The sequence below is a fragment of the Theropithecus gelada genome, chromosome 16, assembly GCF_003255815.1.
Source record: "Theropithecus gelada isolate Dixy chromosome 16, Tgel_1.0, whole genome shotgun sequence".
NCBI lineage: Eukaryota > Metazoa > Chordata > Mammalia > Primates > Cercopithecidae > Theropithecus > Theropithecus gelada.
In genome coordinates, this window is record NC_037684.1 from 31,070,534 (window position 1) to 31,089,300 (window position 18,767).

At 47.0% G+C, this 18,767-nt stretch overlaps 1 protein-coding gene across 8 annotated transcripts in view; it reads right to left on the reverse strand.

The window, feature by feature from the left end:
• Window positions 1-2,898: 2,898 nt before the first annotated feature.
• Window positions 2,899-18,767, reverse strand: part of BRCA1 (BRCA1, DNA repair associated) — a 99,668-nt gene continuing 83,799 nt past the window's right edge. For 7 of the 8 annotated variants that reach the window (XM_025363316.1, XM_025363313.1, XM_025363311.1 and 4 more), the window contains 5 exons: window positions 17,404-17,487; window positions 10,692-10,746; window positions 8,746-8,819; window positions 6,569-6,629; window positions 2,899-4,403 (listed from right to left, as the gene is read on the reverse strand). In XM_025363316.1, the coding sequence (XP_025219101.1) occupies window positions 4,279-4,403; window positions 6,569-6,629; window positions 8,746-8,819; window positions 10,692-10,746; window positions 17,404-17,487 (399 nt within the window). In that variant the 3' untranslated portion in view covers window positions 2,899-4,278. The remainder of the gene's footprint in view (window positions 4,404-6,568; window positions 6,630-8,745; window positions 8,820-10,691; window positions 10,747-17,403; window positions 17,488-18,767) is intronic. The other variant, XM_025363318.1, reaches the window with a different exon arrangement.

Here is an 18,767-nt window from a genome sequence, read left to right on the forward strand (position 1 = left end):
TGTTAGCCAGGATGGTCTCGATCTCCTGACCTCGTGATCTGCCCGTCTCGGCCTCCCAAAGTGCTGGGATTACAGGCTTGAGCCACCGCGCCTGACCCATTTTGAGTTCTTGAAACCATGTCTCCACAGCTCATATTCCCCAGCCACCAGAGTCGGGGGGATGTCTCTCTAGATCTCGATTCCTTCTAGTCCCTTCAACAATTGCTTACATTCTCCTGATCCTCCATTCAGGATCAGCTCCCTCTACACCTCCCCAATCCCCGCTCTCCGTAGGAGCTGTTTCTAGTTTTCCTTAATTTTCTATTTGGCCAGATTAGTTTCTTTAATTTTCTCCTTGTTACAGGCACAGTTACTGGGTGTTCAAGGGAACCATGCATCACTATAGTGGAGGGGGCTGCCGGCTCAGCCATTTTCCAGTAGTCTTTGATAAGTGAGCCCCCACATTCCCTGGGTAGCTAGCCCCATTCTCTGGGGCTTCTTTGCATAAATCTGCAGCTCCCCCTCATCCTGCCATTCTCTGTGTGCCGTCTGCCTCTGGGGCTGACCTTATCTGCTCCTTGCAGCCTTCAGAGGACACATTCTGGGCAGCTTGGCTCCTTCCGCTCCAACTACCCCAACACTGATTCCTTTCTTTTTCTCCTGCATGTTTTTGAGGCAATACTTTGTTGATGATTCTGGTTGCATTTTTTAGGAGGGACATAATCTGCCAGAGCTCTTCTCTAGGCCCCCTCCCTGTGCCTGCATGATAATCCTTTCTCCTTCCTTTCCAGCTTCTTTGTAGAAGTTTGTTTTGTAAAATGAGATAAAGGCAGTACAGGAACCAGTTCCCAAGTGCTGCTGTGCCCAGAGACGGCTAGAGATTGTGGGGTGGAAAAGTGGGAGGACATCTTAAAGTCAGAGGTCAAAGGAACGTGGATTAACTCTCCTCAGGTAGGACTATTTTTTTTTTTTTTTGGTGAGACAGAGATTCACTCTTGTTACAAAGGCTGGAGTGCAATGGCACGATCTCGGCTCACCGCATCCTCCGCCTCCCAGCTCAAGAGATTCTCCTGCCTCAGCGTCCCAAGTAGCTGGCATTACAGGCAAGTGTCACCATGCTCGGCTAATTTTGTATTTTTAGTAGAGACGGGGTTTCACCGTATTGCCCAGGCTGATCTCGAACTCCTGAACTCAGGTGATCCGCCCGCCTTGGCCTCCCAAAGTGCTGGGATTACAGGCGTGAGCCACTGCACCGGGCCCCTTAGGTAGACTCTTAACCTGGGCCAGGCATCATGAGGCCAGGGCCTGAACTTGACTTTTGGGAAAGGTTATGCAGAACTTGAAACAGATGGGGTGTATATTTGTTGGGAGACCTTAGAGACAATTACAGAAAACTTTAATGTATTTTAGTCATCTTTGCTTTCACTCACTATTCCTGAAAACGCAGGCTGTACTAGATGGATACTGCTTTTCCTATTAACCCAACAGTGATGGGGTCAGAAGGCTGAGGCCTGGCTTAGCCTCAAGGCCCAGTAGCACTTCTGCTTGCTTCCTGCCTGACTTTACTGCTAACACGGAGACTCATCAACTCGCTGGCAGGTAGACAGGGAGCTGGCATGGGCCCTAGGGAAGTCAAGCTGTAGGTGAGGATGAACTGGAAGGCTTTGACAACTAAGATACAGTCATAAGCTGGAAGGCCAGAGAGAAGTGGAAATAGTAGCCACGATCCACTACTGTAAGACCCTTTGCCTGACATGGGGCTGCTTTTGCTATCTCCTACCATGGCCCAAAAAGGAAGTGAGTGCGAGTTCCCCTCAAAATCTAGTTCTCTCCCCAAATTCCCTTAAGGCTTGAACCTTCTGTCCCAGGGTCCAGTGACAGAGGCAGATGGAAAGCTGATGATGGGAACAGAAAGGTGGCTTTGGATCTTCATGTAGTCATTTATTAGCTGTGCAAATCTGAGTAAAATCTTACAAACAAGGAACTTGAGATTCAACTCCCATTTTTCCAATGAGGTAACAAATACCCGCTTCATAGGGCTATGATGAAGACTGATATAAAATGTAATATTGGCAGTTAGCTCCATTTTCTCTATCCTCCTTCACTGTCTCCAGCAAATACAGCAGGACTGAATTGTGTGATGACTTCATTCTCTTTGCTCAAAAAGGATTCCAATCTCTGAGCAGTATGAGGACCAGGAAATAATGATAGAGAGTGTCATCTGTGGATTAAGCATGTTAAATACAAGTGGTAGGCAGAATTCTAAAGATGTCTTCCCTTGATTGCTGTCTTCTGGTTATTCAATCCAACACTAACCTAGGTACTGCTGTGAAGGGACTTTGCAGCTATGGCTAAGGCTATGGACTTTAAGATATGAAGATCACTTTGGATTACCAGGTGGGTGCAATCTAATCACTTGAGCCCTTAGAAACAGAGACATGTCTCTGGCAGGAGTTAGAAAGATGGAGCAGTCAGCAAGATTCAGTGTGAGAAAAACTTGACCACCCATTGCTGGTTTTGAAGGTGGAGGCAGACGGACTAGAAGCCTAGGAATGTGGGGAACCTCAAGAAGCTGAGAATGATGCCCAGCCGACAGCCGGTGGGAAACAGGGATCTTAGTTCTAAAACTGCAAGGACTTATTCCCAGAGCCTCTAGAAGGGAACACGCCCTGCAAACACCTTTATTTTGGCCTCATGAAACCTGAAACAAAGAAACAGTTGAGCCACCTCAGACTTCTGACCTTGCAACAATTTGTTTTGGTAGCAACAGGAAATACAAAAGGTATTTAAGCTGCCTCAATAAATCCTAAGAGGTTGATACTATCACTACCCCCATTTTACAGAGGAGGAGACTGAAGCACAGTGAAAAGGCTCTGAAACAAGTCAGTTGGTCTAAGTCTCAAGAACAGTCATTCATGGTGGAAGTGTTTACTACCAAGTTTATTTGCAGTGTTAACAGCACAATATTTACAACACGTATTTTGTACAATCAAGTCTTCACTGCCCTTGCACACGGGGGGGCGGCTAGGGAAGACCTAGTCCTTCCAACAGCTATAAACAGTTCTGGATAATGAGTTTATGAAAAACACTTTTTCTTCCTTTGGCAAGCAAAATTATTTATGAAGCTGTGTGGTTCAGCAATAGGGAGCAAAGGGAAAAAAATTACCTCAAAGAAAGCAACAGCTTCCTTCCTGGTGGGATCTGTCATTTTATAGACATGAAATATTTATGCCAGAGGTCTTATATTTTAAGAGGAATGGGTTATATACCAGAGCTACAACAATAAACATTTTACTTATTACTAATGAGGAATTAGAACACTGTCTTTGGAAACCGGTTCTTGAAAATCTTCTGCTGTTTTAGAACACATTCTTTAGAAATCTAGCAAATATACCTCAGACTTTTAGAAATCTCTTCTAGTTTCATTTTCCTTTCTTTTTTTTTGGAGCCACAGTCTCACTGTGTCACTCAGGCTGGAGTGCTGTGGTATGATTTTGGCTCATTGTAACCACTCCACCTCCTGGGCTCAAGCGATTCTCCTGCTTCAGCCACTCAAGTAGCTGGGATTACAGGTGTCCACCACCATGCCTGGCTAATTTTTGTATTTTTGGTAGAGATGGGGTTTCACCATGTTGGCCAGGCTGGTTTCGAACTCCTGACCTCCAGTGATCCACTTGCCTCACCCTCCCAAGGTGCAGGGATTACAGGCGTGAGCCACCATGCCCAGCCTTCAAGTTTCATTTTCATTTCTAATACCTGCCTCAGAATTTCCTCCCCAGTATTCCACTCCAACATTTGAGAACTGCCCAAGGACTATTCTGATTTTAAGTCACATAATCGATCCCAAGCAATCTCCTTCTATTGAAGGGTCTGACTCTCTGCCTTTGTGAACACAGGGTTTTAGAGAAGCAAATTTAGGGAAACCAGCTGTTCTCTTGAGGCCAAGCCGCTCCGTGCTTCCAGCCCTAAGCCAACAGCCCAAATAGAAAGAATAGGGCTGATAAATAATGAATCAGCATCTTGCTCAATTGGTGGCGTTTAAATGGTCTAAAATCTTCTCAGGTGAAAAATTACCAAAATTTTGTGCTCATGGCAGATTTCAAAGGGAGACTTGAAGCAGAAAATCTTTAAGGGACCCTTGCATAGCCAGAAGTCCTTTTCAGGCTGATGCACATAAAATATTTAGTAGCCAGGACAGTGGAAGGACTGAAGAGTGAGAGGAGCTCCCAGGGCCTGGAAAGGCCACTTCGTAAGCTCATTCTTGGGGTCCTGTGGCTCTGTACCTGTGGCTGGCTGCAATCAGTAGTGGCTGTGGGGGATCTGGGGTATCAGGTAGGTGTCCAGCTCCTGGCACTGGTAGAGTGCTACACTGTCCAACACCCACTCTCGGGTCACCACAGGTGCCTCACACATCTGCCCAATTGCTAGAGACAGAGAACACAAGCACAGATTAGTGTCAATTCATTCTCCTGGACCAGGTTCTAATCAATAGACTCCAGGGTCCTGGTTGCATTAATTCTTAGGATTAATGAGGTAGAAGCCAATTATTATTATTATTTTTTGAGACTGAGTCTTGCTCTGTCGCCCAGGCTGGAGTGCAATGGCACAATCTTGGCTCATTCAACCTCCACCTCCCGGGTTCAAGCAATTCTCCTGTCTCCACCTCCCGAGTAGCTGGAATTACAGGCACAGGCACACGCCACCACACCTGGCTAATTTTTGCATTTTTAGTAGAGACGGGTTTTCACGATGTTGGCCGGGCTGGGCTTGAACTCCTGACCTCAGGTGATCCACCTGTCTTGGCCTCCCAAAGTATTGGGATTACAGGCGTGAGCCACTACGCCTGGCCTTTTTTTTTTTTTTTTTGAGACAGTCTTGCTCCTGTTGCTCAGCCTGGAGTGCAATGGCACGATCTCAACTCACTGTAACCTCCACCTCCCAGGTTCAAATGATTCTCCTGCCTCAGCCTCCCAAGTAGCAGGGATTACAGGTGCCTGCCACCACGCCAGGATAATTATATTTTTCTTTCTTTTTTTTTTTTGAGATGGAGTCTCGCTCTGTCACTCAGGCTGGATTGTGATGGTGCAATCTCAGCTCACTGCAACCTCCACCTCCCGGGTTCAAGCAATTCTCCTGCCTCAGTCTCCCAAGTAACTGGGACTACAAGCGTGTGCCACCATGCCTGGCTAATTTTTTTTTAGTATTTTTAGTAGAGATGGGGTTTCACCATGTTGGCCAGGCTGGTCTCAAACTCCTGATGTCAGGTGATCCTGACACAGAAGAATCACTTGAACCCAGGAGGCGGAGGTTGCAGTGAGCCAAGACTGGGCCACTGTACACCAGCCTGCTGGGTGACAGAGTGAGACTCCACCTCAAAAAAAAAAAAAAAAAAAAAAAAAAAAAGCAATGCTTCAGGACATAAGGTCTTGCTCTGAAGAGGCCCAAGGAGTGACAGCTGGTGAAAGCCCACAGCCTCTGGCAACTGTATTAACATGAACTTCAATCTGTTAAAGGAAAGCCACCAGGAAAACAGCACTGTAATTTAACAATATGGAAAAATGTATGTGATATCTTAAGGAAAAAAGCAAAACAGTGTAATTATGATCACATTTTATAAAATACACACGTGTATATATATGCACATATGCCTGGTGGAATTTTATGGTGATCATCTCCAAGTAGTGGAATTACTGGGATTATTTTATTGTTTTTGTGTAAATTTATACTTTCTTTTTTCTTTTTGAGACACGGTCTCGCTGTGTCGCCCAGGCTGGAGTGCAGTGGCATGATCGTGGCTCACTGTAGCATCGACCTCCTGAGCTCAAGTGATCCTCCCACCTCAGCTTCCCAAGTAGCTGCGACTACAGGCATCTGCCACCAGACCCAGCTACTTTTTAAATTTGTTGTACAGATGAAGTCTCCTTATGTTGCCCAGGCTGGTCTCGAACTCCTGCACTCCCACCTTGGCCTCCATCTTGGCCTCCCAAAGTGCTGGAATTATAGGCATGAACCACCATCCCCGGCCTTGATTTATATTTTTGTGATCTACATTCATACCTTACTCCCACCCTATGGAAACAGTTCATGTCTTACTTTTACAATATAAAACAAACAGGCCGGGCGCGGTGGCTCAAGCCTGTAATCCCAGCACTTTGGGAGGCCGAGGCGGGTGGATCACGAGGTCAGGAGATCGAGACCATCCTGGCTAACATGGTGAAACCCCGTCTCTACTAAAAATACAAAAAACTAGCCGGGCGTGGTGGCGGGCGCCTGTAGTCCCAGCTACTCGGAGGCTGAGGCAGGAGAATGGCGTGAACCTGAGAGGCGGAGCTTGCAGTGAGCCGAGATCGCGCCACTGCACTCCAGCCTGGGTGACACAGCGCGAGACTCTGTCTCAAAAAAAAAAAAAAAAAAAAAAAAAAATATAAAACAAACAACAATAAAAACGTCAAAAAGACATTTTAGCCATTCATTCAACAAATATTCAAAATGTGCTAAGAACTGTGCTATTCAAGCACCAGGTAATGAGTGGTAAACCAAACCCATGCAAAAGGACCCCATATAGCACAGGTACATGCAGGCACCTTACCATGGAAGCCATTGTCCTCTGTCCAGGCATCTGGCTGCACAACCACAATTGGGTGGAAACCCTGGATCCCCAGGAAGGAAAGAGCATTGAGAGTGTGAGAGCAGGACTATTGGAACTGTCACGTCATCATTTTTTTTTTTTTTTTTTTGAGACAGGGTCTTGCTCCATCACCCAGGCTGGAGTGCAGTGGTGTGATCTCAGCTCACTGCAACCTCTGCCTCCTGGGCTCAAGCAATCCTTCCACTTCAGCCTCCCAAGTAGCTGAAACTACAGATACATACCACCACCCCTAGCTAATTTTTTTGTATTTTTGGTACAGACAAGGTTTCGCCATGTTGCCCAGGCTGGTCTCAAACTCCTGGGCTCAACTTCCCCACTGGGATTACAGGCATGAGCCACCGCACCTGGCCTCAGCTAATTTTTAATAATTTTTTTGTAGACATGAAGTCCTACTGTATTTCCCAGGCTGGTCTTGAGCTCCCAGGCTCAAGCGATTCTCCCACCTCGGCCTCCCAAAGTGTTGTGATTACAGGTGTGAGGCACTAGGCCCAGTCCATCATTTTTTCATTTTTTCTTTTTTTTTTTTTTGAGACGGAGTCTCGCTCTGTCACCTGGGCTGGATTGCAGTGGCGTGATCTCAGCTCACTACAATCTCTGCCTCCCGGGTTCAAGCGATTCTCCAGGCTGGAGCGCAGTGGCACAATCTCGGCTCACTGCAAGCTCCGCCTCACGGGTTCATGCCATTCTCCTGCCTCAGCCTCCCAAGTAGCTGGGATTACAGGTACTCGCCACCACGCCCAGCTAATTTTTTGTATTTTTAGTAGAGATGGGGTTTCACCATGTTAGCCAGGATGGTCTCTATCTCCTGACCTCGTGATCCGCCCGCCTTGGCCTCTCAAAGTGCTGGGATTACAGGCGTGAGTCACCGCGCCCGGCCTTTTCTCTTTTTTTTTAGATGAAGCCTCACTCTGTCACCCAGGCTGGAGTGCAGTGGTGCAATCTTGGCTCACTGCAACCTCTGCCTCCCAGGTTCAAGCGATTCTCACACCTCAGCTTCCCAAGTAGCTGGGATTACAGGCATGCTCCACCAGGCCTGGCTAATTTTTGTATTTTTTTTTTTTTTTTTAGCAGAGATGGGGTTTCATCATGTTGGCCAGGCTGGTCTCAAACTCCTGACAAGTGATCCACCTGCCTTGGCCTCCCAAAGTGCTGGGATTACAGGCATGAGCCACCATGCCCAGCGTCCAGCCCATCATTTCTTTTTTTTTTTTGAGACGGAGTCTCGCTCCGTCGCCTGGGCTGGAGTGCAGTGGCGCGATCTCGGCTCACTGCAAGCTCCGCCTCCCGGGTTCACGCCATTCTCCTGCCTCAGCCTCCCGAGTAGCTGGGACTACAGGCGCCCGCCATCTCGCCTGGCTAATTTTTTGGTATTTTTTTAGTAGAGACGGGGTTTCACCGTGTCAGTCAGGATGGTCTCGATCTCCTCACCTCGTGATCCACCTGTCTCGGCCTCCCAAAGTGCTGGGATTACAGGCTTGAGCCACCGCGCCCGGCCGAGCCCATCATTTCTTTTTTTTTTTTTTTTTTTTTTTGAGACAGAGTCTTGCTCTGTAGCCCGGCTGGAGTGCAATGGCGGGATCTCGGCTCACTGCAAGCTCCGCCTCCCGGGTTTACGCCATTCTCCTGCCTCAGCCTCCCAAGTAGCTGGGACTACAAGCGCCCGCCACCTCGCCGGGCTAGTTTTTTGTATTTTTTTAGTAGAGACGGGGTTTCACCGTGTTAGCCAGGATGGTCTCGATCTCCTGACCTCGTGATCCGCCCATCTCGGCCTCCCAAAGTGCTGGGATTACAGGCTTGAGCCACCGCGCCCGGCCAAGCCCATCATTTCTTGATGATTTGTTGAAACACAGTATGCTGGGGCAGTCAGAGAGGAGAGGGAGGGGCATATGGCAAAAAGAGTTAGAGGGAAAGAGCTTTCCCTCCGTATATTTAATATGTGCAGTTCTCAAATCCTCACCCATCCCTTACAGATGGAGTCTTCTGGCACAGGTATGTGGGCAGAGAAGACTTCTGAGGCTACAGTAGGGGCGTCCATAGGGACTGACAGGTGCCAGTCTTGCTCAATCACAGGAGAGAATACTGTGCCCTTCCTCTCTGACAGGGCAGTGAATACTTACTGTGCCAAGGGTGAATGATGAAAGCTCCTTCACCACAGAAGCACCACAAAGCTGTACCATCCACTCCAGTTGATCTAAAAAGGACATTTAGATGTAAAATCACCACAGTAATCTGTGTACTTAACTCAGGTCCTCTACCCTACACTCTCCGGATGAAGGCTTATAGCAAGACCTCTCAGTGGGAGAGTCTCTCTCTCTGCTCCAAAGGACAATGGTCTTAAAATACCAGGGGTATGGATTTTAAGTCAATTTGCCACTGATATGCTATGTACTCTGGTTATCAGTCTCCATAAGGCCACTTGGTATAAGGTTTGACAGTCTCTCAAATAAAATGCTTGAAAGAAAAAAAAAAAAATCGAAGATCTAATTTCCATTAATTTGCTAAATTGCTGGCTAAGACACTGTGTGAAAAAACACCCACTTTCCTTCCCTCCCTTTCTCCCTTCATCCTAATTCTGTGTTGGTAATTGATAATCATGGCCACTGAAAATACCATACTTGGTGGTAATTACTGTAAATGTCAAGAGATGGGAAGATAATTCATCCAGTCAAAAAAATACACGTCATCCGGGTTAGAGACTCAGCAGGGAAAGGCTACATGCTGAGCTGGAATCCATATACTCAGGGGGAAAGAAATCAGAAGAGACTGTGGAGATGTTCTCCGTGTACCTGGAAAATCAGAACTGCCCAATGGGCCCTGTTGGATGTGTTCTTCAAGACATTTATGTATGTTGCTCTTTCCCATCAGCCTGTTTCTGGGAATTGCTGAGGTGCTCCTGTCTGTCTGACTGAACGAAGGCTGACTAACTCACCCCCAAAATAATACTTGCTGGCAACCCTGGTTTGCACTATACCAAAGTAAAAAAACACAGAAATCCTTGAGTGGAACTTGGAAATTTCATAAAAATCCAATTGATAACTAATAAAGAGGATGGAAACAAAATTACATTGCTGCCAGGTTTTGTTGCTGTCACTCATCTGCCTGTGACCAGATGCTAAGGCCTTCCTCTAAGGTGTAAGAGGACCTAAGTCCATGGGCAGAAGCAGGCATAGGAGGCAAAGGTGGGTAGCTTTTGCTGTGAAAAGAACCAACCAAATTTATACACACACCAGGGCCTTTGTGCTGCGCAACTCCAGGTGAGCTTTATTGCAGTCCTAAGTATAACATTGTATTCAGTGTCAAGTTTAATGAGAAAATGTTCACCGACAGGGCTGGGTGCGGTGGCTCAGGCCTGTAATCCCAGCACTTCAGGAGGCCGAGGCGGGTGGATCATGAGGTCAGGAGATTGAGACCATCCTGGCTAACACGGTGAAACCCCGTCTCCACTAAAAAAAAAAAATTCAAAAAATTAGCTGGGCGTGGTGGCACACGCCTGTAGTCCCAGCTACTTGGGAGGCTGAGGCAGGAGAATCGTTTGAACCCGGGAGGTGGAGGTTGCAGTGAGCCAAGATTGCGCCACTGCACTCCAGCCTGGGCAACAGAGACTCCATCTCAAAAAAAAAAAAAAAAAAATGTTCACCAAGATTCTTCCCCTGCTCTGGGTCTGTCCATGGTGGGCCAGCTGCTGTGCTTTCTTCTATGTAAGTAAATTAAGATGGTTTAGGAAGAGCAGAACTTCTTGAGTTTTACCTATCCAAAGGTATTTTCTCACTAACATGTTGGCACTAACAGCAGCTCGATGCCATCTGAACACATAACATACTAAATCCTAACTATTCACCACCTTCATGCTCTTGAGAAGGGGGACAAGGTATAGCTTTTTTTTTTTTTTTGCCATAGGATAACATTTAGGTGCTGTTTTGTTTGGAGGGTGGTAGAGAAATAGAATAGCCTTTACAACATCTCAGCAATCTGAGGAACCCCCATTGGGGGATCTTGTTTATAATACTCCACTATGTAAGACAAAGGCTGGTGCTGGAACTCTGCAGTTCTCCCAGGCTCTTACCTGTGGGCATGTTGGTGAAGGGCCCATAACAACAGATTTCTAGCCCCCTGAAGATCTGGAAGAGAGGAAGAGAGAGGCACAGGGGAATGGAGAGAAGGAAATCTAGTTATAAAAGAATATTGGCTTTTATCCAAAAAACAGACTTTCAAAAAGGAAGAGCTTTTTTCTTCTGTTCACCGCCTGATGATTTCTGCTACTACTTCCCAGGGACAAGCAGTCCAATGTCCAGAACACTAAAGGATTTCGGAAGATCTTTTTGAAGTGCATATGTAGTTGACCTACACTCTATAGGCATTCTTTGAAGGTGCTTTTACTTGTTAGATGTAAGGGAAAAAAGGTCCTTCTGTATGTTTAATAAAAGGCTTGGATGGCTAGAAACTCAAAGCTATTGGCTGAAGTTTGAGGTTTATCCAGACTTGGTACCTCAAGTACTCACCATGACCCCATCAGCAGAGGGGTCTATGTTGATTTTAGGTGTACATGCTCCTTGTCTCCTCTGACTTTTTTTTTTTCCCTTCTTTTTGAGATGGAGTCTTACTCTGTCACTCAGGCTGGAGTGAAGTGGTGCAATCTGGGCTCACTGCAACCTCTGCCCCCAAGGTTCAAGTGATTCTCCTGCCTTAGCCTCCTGAGCAGCTGGGATTATAGGTGCCCACCACCACGCCTGGCTAATTTTTGTATTTTTAGTAGAGACAGGGTTTCGCCATGTTGGTCAGGCTGGTCTTGAACTCCTGACCTCGTTATCTGCCTGTCTTGGCCTTCCAAAGTGCTGGGATTACAGGCATGAGTCACTGCGTCCAGCCCTCTCTGACTTTCTTCTAGGCCCCTAAACATCTGTTCCTTCCTTCTCACTACTCTGAGAATGGCCATTGTATCTTTAGGCCACCTAAGCAGTTTTTAATTTAGAAGTGAAGCCATGTTCTGCCTCTCCTCATTGAACTGGTCTGACTGCCTGGTTTCCTGAAGACACAGATCACACTGCACCGCCTCTTCCACTTACAGGGTTTGGCAACACTGTTCAAAACAACTTTCTGTGATAGTCACAGTGTTCTATATCTATGCTAATAAGGTAGCCATGAGTCACATATAGTTATTGGGCACTGGAGATGTAGTTAGGGTGAATGAAGAACTAAACTTCATATTTTAATTTTTTTCTTTTTTTTTTTTTTGAAGAGATGAGGTCTCATTTTGTCACTCAGGCTGGAGTACAGTGGCACGATCATAGCTTGCTGCAGCATTGAACTCCTGCACTCAAGCAATCCTCCCGCCTCAGCCTCCTAAGTAGCTGGGACTACAGGTGCACACCACCACGACTGGCTGATTTGTAAAATTTAACTTTAAACAGTCCCATGTGGCTGGTGGCAACAGTGTGGGACAATGCAAATTCTCATATACACACTGGCATAGGTTCTTAGCAAAAAACTTGGGTATCACTTAAAAATAAACCCTAAAATTGTATCATTTGAATGGATATGTTTTGGGTGACTCTCATTGTCTTGACCGTCCCATTCTAATAAAAAGAAAATTGCCAAGGCCTAAAATTCACCTGGCTTCAAAGAGACTGCCATAGAGAAAAAAATCAGGAAGCTAAAAATACACAGATGGCCTTTTAGAAAGTGGTCACCCTCCCCCTTGACAGACAGACAGATGGACGGACGGACGGACAGACGGACACACATATATACACACACTCTCTCTCTCTCTCTCCTGCCAGAGGGAAAAGAAAGGGCAGCAGGACAAATCTGTTTTTTTTTTTTTGGGACGGAGTCTCGCACTGTCACCTGTGCTGGAGTGCAACGGCGTGATCTCAGCTCACTGCAACCTTTGTCTCCTGGGTTCAAGCAATTCTCCTGCCTCAGCCTCCCACGTAGCTGGGATTATAGGTGCACACCACCATACCTGGCAATTTTTTTTTTTTTTTTGAGACAGAGTCTTGATCTGTAGCCCAGGCTGGAGTGCAGTGGTGCAATCTCGGCTCACTGAAAGTTCTGCCTCCCGGGTTTATGCCATTCTCCTGCCTCGGCCTCCCAAGTAGTTGGGACTACAGGCGCCCGCCACCACGCCCGGCTAATTTTTTGTATTTTTAGTAGAGACGGGTTTCACCATGTTAGCCAGGATGGTCTCGATCTCCTGACCTTGTGCTTCGTCCGCCTCAGCCTCCCAAAGTGCTGGGATTACAGGTGTGAGCAACCACGCCGGCCACACCTGGCTAATTCTTTGTATTTTTAGTAGAGACGGGGTTTCACTATGTTGGCCAGGCTGGTCTTGAACTCCTGACCTCATGATACACCCGCCTCAGCCTCCCAAAGACAAATCTGTTTGTTTTAAGGGACAGCATCCATCTGTGCCACTCTCACTATCTGTATGAATAAACTGCACCCCCAACCTGTTGATAGGACCTGCATGTTCATAATGCTAGAAGTTCTCTCCAGGCAGCTAGCTGGAGCCAAATGCTGACATGAAAAGTACAAAAGATTAGGAATGCTTATATCCAGGCTAACACTCAGTGATGAGGATGTCTAGTTATGAGACAAGAAATCTGAAGTTTTGGGATGGGTGTGGTGGCTCATGCCTGTAATCCCAGCACTTTGGGAGGCTGAGGCAGGCGGATCACGAGGTCAAAAGATTGAGACCATCTTGGCTAACACAGTGAAACCCCTGTCTCTACTAAAAATACAAAAAATTAGCTGGGCGTGGTGGGGGGTGCCTGTAGTCCCAGCTACTCAAGAGGCTGAGGCAGGAGAACGGTGTGAACCTGGAAGGCGGAGCTGGTAGTGAGCCAAGACCACGCCACTGCACTCCAGCCTGGGTGACAGAGCGAGACTCCGTCTCAAATTAAAAAAAAGAAAAAGGAAAAAAAGAAATTTGAAATTTCAGGCTGAGTGCAGTGGCCTGTAATACCAGCACTTTGGGAGGCCGAGGTGGGTGGATCACCTGAGGTCGGGAGTTCAAGACCAGCCTGACCAACATGGAGAAACCCTATCTCTACTAAAAATACAAAATTAGCTGGATGTGGTGGCATATGCCTGTAATCCTAGTTACTTGGGAGGCTGAGGCAGGAGAATCACTTGAACCCGGGAGGCAGAGATTGCGGTGAGCCGAGATCGCGCCATTGTACTCCAGCCTGGGCAACAAGAGCAAAACTTCGTCCTCCCACAAAAAAAAAAAAAAAAAAAGGAAATGTGAAGTTTCACCTCTACACATACATTTCTCTTCCAGAGAAAAATACTATGGTGACATTTAGTATCCTCAGAATGTCATTACTTTGACCACATACTTTCCATTATTGCTATTCTGCACAGAGGAAAAAATCCAAAGCACTAGAATTTCTTTTTAAAGAAAGGAAGAATCTTGTGCTAATACTGCCTAGCATACAGTGGAGGAAAAACAGAGGACTGGCTCACATGGTGCTCCCCTGTGGTAAAGGCAGAAGCAGAAATAACGCCAGCAGCTTTTCTTGGCATCTGGAACAATTACTTGATAGGCTCAGAAGGTAAAAACAGGCTGACCTCAAGAGTTCAAAACTCCAGGCTTGATTTGTGATCATGTCCCAAAGCAGTTTTCCTTAGGAAATTACCTCTACTGGTTCCCTCTTAAGTTTCTATAAAAGAACAGAAAGTGCTCAGTAGAAGGATGTTTTGTTTTGTTTTGAGACAAGGTCTCACAATGTTGGCTAGGCTGGAGTGCAGTAGCACCATCAAGGCTTACTGCAGCCTCGATCTCCCAGGTTCAAGCATTCTTCTCACCTCAGTCTCCTGAGTAGCTGGGAATACAGGAGTGCGCTACAACACCCAATTAATTTTTAAATTTTTTTGTAGAGACAGAGTCTTACTATGTTGCCCAGGCTAGTCTTGAACTCCTGGGCTCAAGTGATCCTCCTGCCTTGGCCTCCTAAAGTGCTGGGATTACAGGCGTGAGCCGCTGCACCCAGCTCGGATTTTTTTTTTTTTTTAGATGAAGTCTCCCTCTTGTCCCCAGGCTGGAGTGCAGTGGCGCAATCTTGGCTCACTGCAACCTCTGCCTCCCAGGTTCAACCGATTCTCCAGCCTCAGCCTCCCGAGTAATCCCGAGCTGGGATTACAGGTGCCTGCCACCATACCCAGCTAATATTTGTATTTTTAGTAGAGATGGGGTTTCACCATGTTGGCCAGGCTGGTCTCTAACTCCTGACCTCAGGTGATCCACCTGCCTTGGGCTCCCAAAGTGCTGGGATTAGAGGCATGAGCCACTGTGACCGGCCTGGGATGTTCTGAAATGGCTAGCAGTGCACACTTGAAAAAGGAAGAAAAGCAAACTGGGAACATAGCACTTAGGGAGCTGAGAAAGCAGTCAGCTCAGGCCTGACAGGTAGGTGTGAAATCTTGCACAGAGTTCTCCCTGAGAGGAAGTCACAGTTCTGACTATGTCATCTGCTACAATATGATCTGGAGAAAGTCATTGAGTCTTCTTGGGTCTCATCTGCAAAGTTGTTAGAATGCTTCATTTTTTTTCCCTCTGTGAAGCCTTCAATAACTTTTCAAGAAACTATGGTATTGTTAAGAGTTTAGAGTTGGAGGCCGGGTGCAGTGGCTCATGCCTGTAATCCCAGCACTTTGGGAGGCCGAGGTGGGTGGATCACTGGAGGCCAGGAGATGAAGGCCAGCCTGGCCAACATGGCAAAACTCCATCTCTAATAAAAATATAAAAATTAAGGCTGGGAATGGTGGCTCACCCCTGTAATCCCAGCACTTTGGGAGCCTGAGGTGGGCAGATCATCTGAGGTCAGGAATTTGAGACCAGCCTGGCTAACATGTTGAAACCCTGTTTCTACTAAAAATACAAAAAATTATCTGGGTGTGGTGGCAAGTGCCTGTAATCCCAGCTATTTGGAAGGCTAAGGCACAAGAATCACTTGAACCTGCGCTGGAGGCTGCAGTGAGCTGATATTGCGCCACTGCACTCCAGACTGGCCAACAGAATGAGACAAAAAATTAGCTAGGTGTGGTGGCACATGCCTGTAATCCTAGCTACTTGGGAGACCAAGGCACAAGAATTGCTTGAACTTGGGAAGTAAAAGTTCCTCCCAAGTTCAGTAAGCAGAGATAGCGGCACTGCACTCCAGCCTGGGTGACAGAGCAAGACTCTGGCCCGAAAAATAAATTAACAAAGAGTTTAGACTTGGAGCTAGACTCCCTGAGTTCAACTTCTAGTTCCATCACTTACTAGCTGTGTGACTCTGGGCAACTTATTCAACCTCTCTGAACCTAAATTTTCACATTTGTAATATAGGCATAATTACAGTACATAGCTCATAGAGTTGTCATAAAATTGTTAATTACTTAAAACATGGTTGGGCCTTTACAGCAGCCCCTGGCATAAAGTGATCTTTTTTTTTTTGAGACCTTCTCTCTGTCGTCCAGGCTGGAATGCAGTGGCGCAATCTCGGTTCACTGCAACCCCCACCTCTTGGGCTCAAGAGATACTCTCAACTCACCCTTCCAAGTAGTTGGAACTGCAGGTATATGCCACCACGCCTGGCAAATTTTTGTATATTTTTTTTTGGTAGAAATGGGGTTTTGCCATGTTGCCCAGGCTGGTATCCAACTCCTTGGCTCAAGCGATCTGCCTGCCTCAGCCTCCCAAAGTGCTGGGATAACTAACAGGAATGAGCCACTGTGCCTGGCCTAGTGAACAGTGTATAAATTTTAGCTATTATTAGCCAGGCACGGTGGCTCATGCCTGTAATCCCAGCACTTGGGGAGGCCAAGGCAGGTAGATCACAAGGTCAGGGGTTCAAGACCAGCCTGGGCAAGATAGTTAAACCCTGCCTCTACTAAAAACTATAAAAATTAGCTGGGTGCAGAGGCAGGCACCTGTCATCCCAGCTACTCGGGAGGCTGAGGCAGGAGAATTGGTTGAACCTAGGCGGCAGAGGTTGCAGTGAGCTGAGACTGTGCCGCTGCACTCAAGCCTGGGCGACAGAGTGAGATTTCGTCTCAAAAAAAAAAAAAATAGCTGTTATTAATCACTTCCTCTTCTACGCTTCCACAGACAGCACTGTGTATGGCTTGCTCACAGCATTTACCACACTGCTTTAGAGAAAGACACTCTAGGCTGGGCGTGATGGCTCACGCCTGTAATCCTAGCACTTTGGGAGGCTGAGTTGGGGGGATCACCTGAGATCTGGAGTTCGAGACCAGCCTGGCCAACACAGTGAAACCCTGTCTCTACCAACAATACAAAATATAATCCCAGCTACTTGAGAGGCTGAGGCAGAATAATTGCTTGAATCTGGGAAGCGGAGTTTTCAGTGAGCTGAGATCGTACCACTGCACTCCAGCCTGGATGACAGAGTGAGACTCCGTCTCGGGAAAAAAAAAAAAGGAGAGAGAGAGAGAAAGACACCCCAGTGAAGTGAAAAGAGCAAAGGCTTTAGACTCCCATCTGCTTAAAGTCTCAGCTCTTCCACTTATCAGCTGAGATCTGAACCCCAGACAGGAATCCAAATTATACAGCCTCTCTAAATATCTTAGTTCTATCATTCATAAAGTAGAGACAATACTTATTTATGTGGTTGGAATGGAAGAGTGAAAAAAGAAACTGTGTGAAAGTATCTAGCAGTATGTATGTATGTAGTAAGTCTTACGAGATGAAGTGGCCCATCTCTGTAAAGGGAACTGGAATACAGAGTGGTGTGGTGAGACTTTTGTCAACTTGAGGGAGGGAGCTTTACCTTTCTGTCTGGGGATTCTCTTGCTCGCTTTGGACCTTGGTGGTTTCTTCCATTGACCACATCTCCTCTGACTTCAAAATCATGCTGAAGGAAACCAAACACAAACCATCAGGATCAGAGAAAGAGAAGCTTCCTTCAATGGAAGTGGAGCAGACACGTCATGTTTAAGGCATTCAGGACAGGCGCAGTGGCTCATGCCTGTAATACCAGCACTTTGGGAGGCCGAGGTGGTTGGATCATTTGAGGTCAGGTGTTTGAGACCAGCCTAGCCAACATGGTGAAACTCCGCTTAACTAAAAAAAAACCAAAAACCAAAAAAACACAAGGCTGGGTGCAGCGGCTCACGCCTGTAATCCTAGCACTTTGGGAGGCTGAGGCGGGCGGATTACTTGAGGTCAGGAGTTCGAAACCAGTCTGACCAACATGGTGCAACCTTCTATCTACTACAAATACAAAAAATTAGTTGGGTGTGGTGGCAGGCGCCTGTAATCCCAGCTACTTGGGAGGCTGAGGCAGGAGAATCTTTTGAACCCAGGAGGTGGAGGTTGCAGTGAGTCAAGATGGTGCCACTGCACTCCAGCCTGGGTGACAGAGCAAGACTCCATCTCAAAAAATTAAAAATAAAGTTAAAAAAAATACAAAAATTAGCTGGGCGTGGTGGCGTGCGCCTGTAGTCCCAGTTACTTCCTAGCTACTTGGGAGGCTGAGGTGTGAGGACTGCTTGAAACCGGGAGGCGGAAGTTGCAGTGAGCCAAGATCATGCCACTGCACTCCAGCTGGGGTGACAGAGTGAAACTCTGTCTCAAGAAAAAAAAAAAAAGGCCGGGCGCGGTGGCTCAAGCCTGTAATCCCAGCACTTTGGGAGGCCGAGACGGGCGGATCACGAGGTCAGGAGATCGAGACCATCCTGGCTAACATGGTGAAACCCCGTCTCTACTAAAAAATACAAAAAACTAGCCGGGCGCGGTGGCGGGCGCCTGTAGTCCCAGCTACTCGTGAGGCTGAGGCAGGAGAATGGCGTGAACCCGGGAGGCGGAGCTTGCAGTGAGCAGAGATCCGGCCACTGCACTCCAGCCTGGGCGGCAGAGCGAGACTCCGTCTCAAAAAAAAAAAAAAAAAAAAAAAATTAAGGCATTCAGAATTGCCAGGCAGGCAGTAGCTGGACACCAATGGCTCACACCTATAACCCTAGCACTTTGGGAGGCTGAGGCAGGAGGATGGCTTGAGACCAGGAGCTCGAGACCCACCTGGGCAACACAGTGAGATCCCTTCTCTACAAAAAAGATATATAGAATTTCAGTCAGGCATAGTTGCATGTGCCTGTAGTCCCAATTTCTTGAAAAGCTGAAGCTAGAGGGTCACTT